Genomic DNA, 13,234 nt, shown 5'->3' with positions numbered 1-13,234 from the left:
AAAAACCATATCCTAAATGAAAAAGATTTAGGAGATGACATGTGCCTAAATCATACCATTTTAATTTTGACTTTGAAATGCTTCAACGTCAAAATTTTAAATCTTTTTAAAATTTTGAAAAGGAGTTCCAATTTTTTTTGGAAATATTTTGAAATTTTTCATAAGTTTTTAAATTTCAAAAATTTGAAATTTCAAAAGATTTAATTTTTTTAATTTGAAGACTTAAATTTCAAATTTTTGCATTTGATTTTATGTTGTTCAGGTCAGTGGTATATATAGCAATTTTAAATGTATTGAACACAAAATACTGCGTTTCTCACAGCTATCAATAGATATCTGCAATGGTGAAATTGTACATTCATTACAGCTGGTTTCCTAAAACTGCCTGTCAGCAGCAGCAATGAGCTCGCTATGCTCAAGTTAATAATACATTTGATTAATTTAAGCATTGTATATAATTAACCATATATATTAATTATATATAGTTTTATATTATACACGTACCTTACGCCAGGAATGTCAAACTCAGTTGTACAAAGGGCCAAAATTCAAAACACAATCTAGGTCCCAGGCTGAACAGGATAAACATTTACTGAACACACTGAAAATAAATATTTTTGGAACATAAAAATGGATAAAAACAGATAGGAATATCGTTCTAAAACAAACTTCAGTTTAAATTGACCCAAGAAGTATGCGGCAAGGGAGCTGAAGCGTTGCATTATAGGATCTGTAGTTCTGTGCAGTATTATGTCATCAGCGCTTTATATCGATGGGCAACGAATAACAATAGTGTAACATAATCTTTCGGGCCAGATCAGATGACAAGGTGGGTTGGATGTGGCCCGCGGCCGTAAGCTTGACACATGCGCCTTACGCCTTCAACGATAGGCATACACATATTTGTACAAGCGTTACCTGTAGTCTACTTTGCTACTGTTACAGTCTTCCAACTTTTGTTGATAATATGTTTAGCCAAAGATTAAAATGTAAACAAAAACTCTACTTAATTTGATTTAAACAACATATCTTCAATTATTGAGTATGCCTGTACTAAATAATTGGCTTCAAACTTGCTATAAATTTAGTCTTCTTAGCAACCGTGCTTAGCAACAGCCATTTCAAAACTTTAACAAAAAGACTTCACATAACTTAAACGTTGAGAAGCTAAACCTATCAGCATAATTACAACTAACTAGTTTTAAATTACTTGTTCATGTCTACTCTTCAACCGCCATGCTACGCCTTCAAGGTCAAAGATTTAGGTTCTCATGGCAACAGTATTCAAAAGGTAGGAAATGATGACGTCTTTCTTTGATGGATGAGCATTTGGTGATGCTTATCTACATCCTTATTTGATAGATTATGTTTATTTGTGGTTAAAGAGTATTTGATTCCTTTCCAGGTTTCCGATAAACATGCATGCAACCATCTGCTTGATGTGTCACCAACACGACATAATACTTATATATATAGGTATATATATACAAACAAAAAACTCTACTCAATTATTTGATGTAAACAATATGTCTTTATTTATTGAGTATTCCTGTACTAAATATTTGGCTTCAAAATTACTATAAATTTAGCTTTTTTAGCAACCACGCGTAGCAACAGCCATTGCAAAACTTTAGCAAAGAGACTTCACCTTCAACGTTAAACAGTATTGTGTATGTGTATATATATGTATACATATATATACACATATCCATATATTCCTATATACATGTATACATGCATATATATATATGTATATGTATATACATATGTTATAATACATGTAAATACATGTACATACATATATAATACTAGTATATACATATATACATGTATATATGTATATACATAATAGATATAATGACACAAGAAATGATACTGGAGGCTGATAAATCTATACCTCACTAGAATGCAACTTAATTTACAAAAAAAACTTTCATCAGGTCATACAATGTTTACTTGAACTTGTCTTCTAGCAAGTTTATTGAATAGTGGTTAAGATTTCTGTCTACAACTTATGTTAAAAGGCAATGAGAAATTTTATTTGTCAAGCCGACCGGTTAAATTTGTTGAATAAGTATTTTAAACCATATAACTTCTTCCAGCATTTTAAGAATGAACTTTCACAAAATTCTAGTTGAATTGATCAGAAAAAACCGATATTTTTTTATTATTTGCGATTGTTTTTGATGCTGAACGTTATCTGACTGCCATGATATTGCAAGATTGAATCGATAAAGCTGGATCATCATTAAACCGCTCAGATCAAGCAAATTGTTATTATGATGTCTATAGGCTGACATCTATAGTTGCAAATAGACCGACGGATAAGAGATATATATCGCTACAACCTGAACGCAATCGCGAGATGCGTAAAGCTGTAACTTGAACGCAATCGCCGATATCAACTATCACAACGATATCAACGATTCATTTCACGATTCATTATTTTCTTCTGAGCAATTCAATCTTGATTAAGTTTTGTCTAAACTTTAATTTAAAACTATTAACTTTAATCTTAACACATTCTGTTGTCAGATCACCTCAAACATTAACAACAAACTCAAGTGACCAAAAAATTATCAATACTTTCTGATAAAATCTATTAAAATTTTGTGTAAGTTAAATAGAAAAAAAAAATATTTCCCAAAAAAATTTTTTATCATACATATTTTATTATTTTTTTAGTAAATTTAAAAATAGATTTTATTACACAAATATATTGACTGGTGACTGGTACAATACAGATCTTTATCTCACTAAAACGGATATTTTTACAAAATACATTTTTATCAGCTCATCCCAACTTGTTTCTCCTTGAGGCCAACTTGAAAAATATCTTTGTTCTATTTTGGCATTATGTTCCATGTATTTCATTTTGTTTCCATTATTGGCCTATTATAAATGAGCCTTTGACTGGCATGATGAATTATTGAAAGACTTCATAACAACAAAACATTTACGATAACAAAATGTTTAACCGAATTAATTGTTTTTTATTTAAAACGCTGATAGTGATATTGGAAGTTTTCCAATTATTAGCTGAAGTTACAACTGTTTTAAAGCGTATTATAATATTTCTATGTTTTACTTTCTTTTCTCAAGTTCCTTGCACAAAGCTTTATCTGAAATTGTACCTCCAGTTTCAAAAAACTTGCTTCTTTCAGCACTAGTTAAATATTGGATACATGTGCAACTGAAATGTTCACACAAATTCATATATAAAAACTGCTAGTCAATTAACAAAGTATTTTAACAGCATTTTTATGTTTCAATTTTTGTGTATTATAGACTAGAATAAACCACAATTTCCTGCATTATAAATTAGAGTAAGCTGAAATTTCCCTTGCATTTGTCAGCTCATCATAATTTCTGACAAACTTTATATTTATTTCATAAAATAATGTTAGAAGTCTCTTTAATGTGGCTAATTTCATAATTGTTGGGAAATTTAAAATTAAGACACATGTTGTGCAATCACTTTTCCTAAATGCAAGATAATCTTGTGAGAAATGTTCTTGCGTCAACCATTTATAAAGTAAGTGTTAAAAAAGCATCGAAGACTAAAGTAAAAGAGCCTATCATTTATTTTCATAAAACTTTATAATATATGAATGCTAGCAGTGCCAATATATAATATAGCTATATATAGATGCTATCCTTAGCAATAGACTTAGAAATAGACAGCAGGTGGTTGTTTAAGAGAATGATTTTTAGGATCAGATGAAGTTTGGATGCCAAATATTTTAGCAACTTAGCGGAAGGCACAGAGAACATGCATTTTGAGACATTTTGGCCAAAAAAATGTGTGAACTGACAGATAGACAGCCACGTGCACACAATTAGAAAAATTAAAGTTAATAATATAGATGCAACAATTTTCTTATTATTTAACTTTTATTTACTTGTGTCAAATGCTAACCGTTTTTCAGTACAGAAACGATGCTATCTGATTATAGACTTATCCAAATAAATATCACAACGAAAAAATATGTGATAAATTAATGAAATCTTATTATTTTGGTAATACTGTTCATAAAATTAGGATAATAGTCACTTGTTTATACACATTTTAGAATAAAAATGATGAGGTCAAAATATTGCATTATATCAATAACAATTAATTGGTTTTTTGCCGCTATTGTGCTTGCCATGATTTTAGTTGCACCTGAAAAAATCGCTCGTCATAATAATCAGAGCTACGCTCTGATTTGATGTCACTATGGTCTAAATCTAATCCATGGTTTTCACATTCATCCATAATGTGGTTTACAATCTTACCTGAAGAATTTAAAGCGTTTTGATGAACGGTGAGAATATTCTTTAGGGACACCGTACAAAATAGTAGCAGCAATCATCACGGCGTATTTTAACTTTTAAAAATTAAAAACGTTGTGTCTATTTTCTAATTCCAAAACTTACAGTTTTTTAAAGCTTTTAAAGTGACACCAGCAACATAATTAATAACAAAACCGTACTAATATTTTATAATCAAAGTAACTTTTTGTTTAGCTCGGTCTGATACTTCGACGGATATGAAAAACGGTTCATCGAAAATGCTGAGGTCGATGGCATTATTGTTGATTCACTTAAAGGAGAGTGCAAAATCTAAGCATCATTACCATCACTTTACCCGAGAAAGGGTTAAGTTTTTCTACCCAAAATTCTGGCAAGATTTTTTGTAAAAAATTACAGCCCTGCCCTTTATTTGAACATCATTTTTAATTGAATGCCACTGTATAGGAATTGTTAAAACATAGAGTGCCGTGGCATTCAAATAAAGACTTTACAGTATATACTCATTTAACGCCTGCTTAAAAGTTGATTACAATTAGTACTTGTAGGCTGTGAATAGCCTTTGGAACAGCTCTTATGAGCTTCCATAAAGAATTTACAGGGTGTTCATGATGACCAGGTTTTGATTGATAAAAATACTTGCCTAAAAAAAAATTTCTTGTTTTCAGGAAGATCAGCATCAAAGTAATTTTTAATTGAAACTTACCTGGTATTGTGTAAGACAAATCACTTACTCTATTTGCTTCAAACTAGCCAGCTCACACTCTGCCATGATTTTAGTTGCAGTGGAACTTTTACCACTTCCTCCTTTTTAAAATGGTATCTATTTCTGGAATGCTGTTGACCTTAGTTTAATTTTAAACAATTAAATTTTTGATTTAATTGTGTTAATTTAATTATGCTGACTAAATTATTATTGTAACTGTGAACTAGATAAAAACAAAGAAGCTGTGTGAATAGAAAGAACAGTCCAATTGCCTAAAGCTGTTACAGTAGGTAAAACAAAATTTCTGCTCTTTAGCATCTTCACAACACGCTACTCACCACTTTGAGGCCGTACATAGTCTCTGACTGGTCCGTGCTTCATTGCGTTTGCGACTGCAATATCAAGGTTGGCTGTTGGCCGCTCACGTCTGCAAGACCATGTCAATAATTGTTATAAGTATATAACAATATAACAAAAACTACGATTGAAAAAATATGAAAACTATAGCAGAATATAATGATATGTAGCTTGAAACTTATATAGCTAGATAATTATATATACAAAAATATACACATATAGCTATCCATGTATAACTTTGTAACTGTTTGTAGTTATACATGAATTTATAGGTTACCAAGCGTGCTTGTAAATTTATACATATATAATTATACATGTGTAACTATATGTATAACCCTACATACCTGTATGATGATTTATATATAATGATACATAGCTGTATACATTTAGACCTATATATAATGATCTGCAAACTATATATAGTGATAAAACAAATATATATATTTATATAACAAAATACAACTATATATATATAAGGATATATAACTATGTATAACAATATACAACCATATATATAAAATGGTATACATCCATATATACAATTAAAATAAATAAAAAAAAGTTAATATAAAATTGCGCAAAAGACTTATCTTTCTTTAACATATACAGCAATTACCATTCTACCTTTTGAATTTCATATCATGAAAAAAGTGCTTTTGTGCAGTCAAATAAATTAAGAAAAAAGTATATGAGTATATGATGGTGAGTGTATAAGAAATGTTACGGTTGCAAAAGAAGTTTGTTGTATTCAAAGCTGCAATGTATAACGATACAGATCTTGACGCAAGCGCTCATACTCTGATAGCAGACACAAGTTTAGGTAAAATCCTATTTGGGTTAATCAGGGTAAGAAAAAAATTATATGTATTGTTCTATATATACTTTTGTAAGTAATTTTTTTCTAGACTAATGACACAATTGTGTAAAATCCAAATGCTGAAACACTTAAGAAGATAAACACATGCTGCTTGATATAATGCTCTAGAGTCTATCACTTTCAGTAAAATAGTAACCTCAGCCTATCACTTGGAACTAAAATTGTCAAGTTTTTTATTGATGAGTATCTTCACGTAAAAATCAGGTGACTTTTAAATATTTCCTCGGCTCATTGATGAACTAATCTTTATGATTAGGCAGCGCTCCAACTTGACGCAGTCAATTCATATCTACTGATAGCCTTAGTTTAATAAAAATGTAAATTCGTTGAACTTTACACGGCAACGGAAGAGTCATATTCCCATCAACCGTTTCAGGTCAAATTATTATTCCTATGTAACGTAACATAAGTGCTTTATAATGAGACATGAACCAAAGTAGTATTGATGTCACATATATAATAAATAAAGTGTATACATAAAAAATACAAAAGATGTATTTTGTGTTGTCTAAACAGCCATAATAACGAAAGGATCAAAACACAGAGCCTGAGGCTAACAACAGTGAACAGTGAAAAGCCATTTTCAATTCTTAACAAAATATTTAAAAAGTTAAAGTTATTAAAAAAATATTTCTAATGCTTCTTAAAAATAGACATTTTAGTTGGTGTGAAATTATATTTCTTTTTAGATTTCACTGCTAGAATCCTTTTTACTATAACGAGAGCTGTGTCTGTTTGCTCATAGCTACACATGGAACGATAGGAGAAGCTTGCTATTAACAAGTTTTAAACTCACCACTCTCAGCTTGGTAAACAGACACTCTTCCAATCAACCACCTTGCTACATTACTGTATAATTGTGCACTTGGTTACTACATCTGACTACCAGAGGAATAGTACTTACAATATTTGCTCTCAATTTGGAACTAGAGAGTCTGGAAGTTGATAGCTCTTCATTGATGGAAACTGACCCTATATCTTTCTAATCACCAATAAACATTTGATGAAAATGGATTTAAACGGTAAAGCTCTATCTCAGATATGACGATGAAAATTTACATTAATTTCTATATTGAGTACCTTCTATTTAGAGCCTTGTGATGCAACAGTCACCTGGTACACGCTGGTAGTTTGGCGCAGATAGTTAGGCGTGTTCTTGACAGTTTATAGGTTCAGCGGATGATTTATTCAACGCACATAAGAATTTCTCTCATGCATTCGTTTTATCTAACGATAAAGGCGGTAGGCACACAATTAAAAAGTTTAAAAGCACAGTTGAAGCAATTTCAAGTACTTGAATAGACACTTGAATAAAATAATGGCATAAAAGAAACCAAAGGAAAGTTCTGGATAAAATGTAACATCTACACAGATATAAAGTGAAGACACCAAAAGTAGCTCATAAAATTCAAAAATTTTACTCTAAAATGAAATATCACTTGATGTCTGGTTAAAGCACTTTTAAAAAACAACACGTTTACTTAGTTTACGTACATTTACTTACGTTTACTTACACGTTTTGTTAGAGATTCATAACCTAATAAATGTTAAGTGTTGTTTATCAACTCAAATATGACTAACACAACTAATGACTAACATAAATTGATGATTAATATAAACTAGTAACTTATACAAGCTGGCAAAAGCCATAATTTGATAGATAACAAAAGATACAACTAAGGTAAACTAACAGCTAATTGGGTTACAAGCAAGCGTAGTTTGACAGCAAACATAGCTTAATAGCTAACATAAGCTAATAACATATATAACCTAACAGTTAACACAAAATAACAGCTAGTATCAGATAACATACTGTAGCTCATAACCACAAACATGCAGACAGTAATGTTACCGTCAGAGTGTGAATAGGAGCTGCAGTAAAAAATAACAGACAAAATGAACATATTTTAATATATGTATGTATAATAATGCTCAGGACAACAGTATGAATTACACAAATGGTAAATATATTCTTTAGTTAGTCAATTTTATCTCAAAAATGAAAAAAATGTCAGCAAATTCCTTACACTGAACACAATTACTTGAAGTTCTAGAAATTTCTCAAATTATTTACCATTGACTCAAATAAATAAACTTTTTATTGGTATTGTGTTTGTATAAAACTATGTAACTAATTACTTGTCTAATAAGAAACCCACCCTCGCTTTCAAAAGCGATTTCATTCTGTCACTGTTTGGATGAACATTTTTAGCTGTTTTGGTCGGTTTCAAAAATCTTTATATTTACACTAAATTGAATCTTTTTTCTGTTTTACAAAAGCTGTGATAGTGCAATGCTTTTCTGAAAGAAATTTATATGCTCTTTTTTACTAAGAAAGCAAGACCATTTAGCTCTCTTGCTAAGCACCAAAATTCTTTTAAATAAAATCAGAGTGAATTTCGCAAAAAGGTCTCCACTTATGCAGCGATAGTAAAATATACACTATTACGAATTTTAACGTCCAATGTTCCCACATACATTTTAATTTATGTTTAGTATTAAACCTCAAGAACGTTAGAGTATATCTGTATAATCAACAATGTGGGAGGCATTTGCGTGAGCTCACAGGTGCGACTAGGTTTAACACCAAAAAAAAAGTGTTTGTGATCATAATAAGTGTTTACGATAATCTGATACATTTAACTGCCACAATAAATCATAAAGAGTAAAATATTTTTATACTATTGGTACATGGTATAAACTATATAATTATAAATACACAGTTTCTTTAAAGTTTTCTAAAGCGAATTAATGGTAGGCTCGCATAGCTTTTCACATCTAACTTGAACGATCTACGTGTATCTTCCACTCTGACCTTGTAATCTTGCCTGAAACCAATGCAGTGAAGAAATAATAGTAATTAAACCTTTTCATAAAAAATAAAGCTTAGTATAATATTCAAACTCATTTATTAACCGTTGAGCGCCGGGCATTCAACTAGTATAGTTATAAAATTCTGATCTAATAATCTTGTTTGAAACTGTCACACTGAAAAAACAACAGGTCGTAGCTAAATTGCTTCATAAAAATTTATTTTATAGAGGATTCGAACTCTTTTTATCATGCGTGAAGATTTGGGTATTCCCTAATATAGTTAAAAAATTCCGATCATCATATAATCTTGCTTTAAATTATCACACTGAAGAAATAATGTAGGCAGTAATTAAACTGGTTCATAAATTATTACTTTGTTTGGGATTCGAACTCATGGTACTCTATTAATTGAGCAAATTGACCATCTTCAATGACTACAAAACAATCTTTACAATAATGAGAGCTGTGTTTTATCAACACTACACTCATCATAGTAATTAACAAAATAATTGTCATAATTATCACACCAGTCAATACTTTTGTTACAGAGTGTGAGATTGTGACAATTAGCTTAAGTTCTATTGCTAGCCTTCGTTTCATGATACCTAGTTAATGCATAAATGTGCAGCTTTTACTGAATCATATAATGATTCAAATAAAAGTGACACTATTTCTTTCTTTAAGCTTTCTCCTATTTAGTTATATTGTCCACTAACACTCCAGGGTGTCATGAGAGATCATCAGATATGCTGATAAAGCAGAGAGAATAATTATATGCACATCTATTCTCACCTCCATCATGGTAAATTATTAGGTCAGATGGTAGAACACTGGGGTACTAATGTAAATGTTGCAAGTTCGAGTCCTGCATGACACACATTTTTTTCAACTTTCATACAGACAGACAAACAGACAGACAAACAAACACAACTTTTATTATAGCAAAGATTGATATGTTTGCAGTTTCGTATGTGGTGCGAGATCGTCAGGTGTAATAACTATGAGCATAAGTATCCTAAAATGCAGTAAAGTGGTTGAGTGGCATAGACGACAGCCTGCCTAGCTACTAAGCCGAACGCTCGAGTTGCATCCTGTGCCTTGCTATCTTTACTCTCAGAAAATAGGAAAAATCCTCAACCATGGCTTTGAATAAACTGATGGACACAGCTCTTATTATAGTAAAGAATTGGGCTTTCACGCACATTCATTACAAATTTTGTCAGTTTGTTTGTCTACGGTAGTAATTTATTGACAGCTTGATTGTTTGTGCAATGTTTTTGTTCGGCTGAAATCTTTCAAGAAAAATGACAATAAGCGTAGCATGAGCTACGTGGATATATATATTAGATACATATGTATTAAATCGGTTGTATGGATACATATGTGACCCAGGCAGTCAGAATGTACAATCGTGGTAAAACCACATTTTTGGGTATCTGAAGATTTAAAATCAGCAAATTCTGAGGATTTTAATGCATTTAAAATTTTTAAAATTGGATTATATATGCCCAGGTTGTGCAAGATTTAGTAGAGAAGGTCTCGCAATAAACTATAACTGTTGTTTTGAGTTTAAGCAGGATAAAATTGACGATTCATGAATCGTAAATCATAGTAATTGTTTACAAATCGAAATGCCATAGCAACCGACCACCTAATCTCAACTTATACTGATGAAACCTGGCATTCACCACATTAAAACCCTGAAAAAGACGATGGTCACATTTTTATTCAAATTCGATTGATGGTGGACCTCCCAAAGGTCATGGTAAGGTCAACAATACATGTGGCTAAAAGCTCACTGTCCTTGAGATTCTCATTAAAAGGGTATGCCTCAAACTGGGCACTTTTCATCAATCTATATTGCAAAAAACTGCATATAATGACAGTCCAACGACTTAAAAAAGTGTTAAAAGTGTATTCAGAATTGTCCACCTACACAGAAGGTCATGGTTAGGTCAACAAAAGGTGACCACAGAGTTCATCAGGATGCAGTAATATTAACCCAACTCATCAAGTGACCATTCAATCTAGAGCTCTTTTTATGTAGTTTAACACTCACACAGTGTAGCACAGAGTACACTGCAGAGATTTGTTGTAGCACATTGAAGGAGTTTGCTTGTTATGTTAGTGACAATTTGTCCCAACACAACCATATCCAATGTTTCCTTCAGTAATCCTTGATACACAGTTATAATGAGGCTTATTTGTTCAGATGACATAAAACTATCGCAGAATTCCCTGCATTTGCATACTTATTAGTTTGATGTCAACAGCTAGAATAGGAATGTTATCAGCAGTGATAGGCTGATCGTCATTCTCTTTAATTTGATTTAATTGGTTAGAATGATCGTTATTACTCTCATTATCGTTAGCAGCCACACTACGTAAGCAGCTGTATTTCTGAGGTTCCCTTATTATCACAATCCTCATCCTCGCTTTCACTATGATCTGAGGCAGCTGACTCATATTCTAAGTAGAAATACTCATCTAAATTGTTAGCATTAACTAGCGGTGATTTTTACAATGGTTTTATTTTGTTCTAGCCTGAAGCGTTTAAACAGAAAATAGCCACATACATGCGCACACCCGCAGTTAAAGCCTATACTTATGATCTTGGGTTATGAAAAATTCCATAGCAACCACCGATATAGGTATAGTCAGAGCCGTATAGTTTCACTGAGTCCCGCGACCAACAGAAGCGTATACGGGAGCTCGCTCGATTCCAAACAAACAGATCAGATCAGGAGATCAGGATGTCGATCGGGTTTGTTTGGAATCGGACGTTTTTGTTTCCGGTTTTGGTCGCTTGACTTTGTAAAGCTCTATGACTCTGCCAGTAGAAAGCTGTATAACTTCACAGAGTTTCGCTGTTAACGGATGGGCATATCGAAGCTCGCACGGCTCCAAACAAACAAGCCGCGCCCACTATTGGTTTATATAAGTTATAATGGAGAGGCCGCAACACTAACCAACAAAAATTACTCCCATTGGCAGTCGCTCTAAAATTGATTGTTGTATTATACACCATTTGAAAAAAACAAAATTTCCTTCAAGAAACTACAAATGATTTTTTGTAATGAAGTAAAGTAAATGCAAAAGAGTGAGATGTTGAGAGCGAGGTAAGAATATTCCATTAGAGATCAGTATGTCGATCGGGTTTGTTTGGAATCAAGCGTTTTTGTTTCCGGCTTTTGGTCACGGGACTTTGTGAAACTATACGACACTGGGTATAGTTAAATGGCAATTCTGGCTTTATGATTGGTCAGACACAAAATAAACAAGACCATGTGAAAGAGCAGGGTTGAATGAACTATAAACCACTGTTTACTAAAATAGGGACGGTGAGTCATATAATAGCGTAAGAACGCTTAGCGCGCTATTGTGAACAATCCAATTACCGCACGATTGTACATTCTGACGGCCGGGGTCACACATGTTAGACACATTGAACAAACAAAAGGTTTTATCTAATCCAGGAACATCAAAAAAGTGATTACAACTTTTGCGCACCTAAAAATCCTCAAGCAGATCGGATGAGTTATAACTTATAAAGTAATAACTCGGTAAAGTTAACAGAGGTTTTTGACACCTCCCTTATATCTGTTGAGCAATACCACTTAGTCCTTGTGTGTGGGTTTATGTAAAGTCTGTTTCCCATATCTGCTGCGAGATGAGGGGCGGCAGTAATCTTGTGCAGCAAAACACTTGCTAAGCTAGGCTTGTCGTCTGCTGTTCACATAAAGCTGTGCATTAATAATCCATAAAAAAAATGTTCATTCGCTTGCTGTTTCAAAAATGCTGACCTTCACTTCTACAGTGAATTTCGGAAAAGTTTCGCCTGTGGATCTTCGTGAAAATTGAACAGCGCTTAACTCTTGCATTGACCGCCAGCAACTACTGGCTGTACTCGGTGGTATTTGGCGCGTTGGTTCACATTTCACCGCTGATAGCCTTGCGATGCTGGCGCCAGTGCTTGCGGCGTATATGGAAACAAGGCTTTAGTCGGCATAAACACTGTGTTATTGCATGTTTTGCTCAATTTTGTCAAACTTCAGGCATATATTCCATGTCTTCCTTCAGGTCACAGAAACATTTACCATTTTAGCAGTAAGCCTGTTTGCTGCCCGACAATCTGATAGCAGGTGGCTGTTGAAAAGGCTGGTTCTCAGAAACCAGACAGAGTTTTG

General features: G+C 32.5%; 1 protein-coding gene across 3 annotated transcripts in view; it reads right to left on the bottom strand.

Annotated features, from left to right (window-relative positions):
- Positions 1-13,234, bottom strand: part of LOC137398601 (uncharacterized) — a 37,516-nt gene that overhangs the window by 5,729 nt on the left and 18,553 nt on the right. For all 3 annotated transcript variants that reach the window (XM_068084765.1, XM_068084766.1, XM_068084767.1), the window contains exon 6: positions 5,338-5,426. In XM_068084765.1, coding sequence (XP_067940866.1) covers positions 5,338-5,426 — 89 coding nt within the window. The remainder of the gene's footprint in view (positions 1-5,337; positions 5,427-13,234) is intronic.

This window comes from Watersipora subatra, chromosome 6 (genome assembly GCF_963576615.1).
Source record: "Watersipora subatra chromosome 6, tzWatSuba1.1, whole genome shotgun sequence".
NCBI lineage: Eukaryota > Metazoa > Bryozoa > Gymnolaemata > Cheilostomatida > Watersiporidae > Watersipora > Watersipora subatra.
The sequence above is the reverse complement of the archived record's forward strand: the minus strand, read 5'-3'. Positions and strand labels throughout refer to the sequence as shown.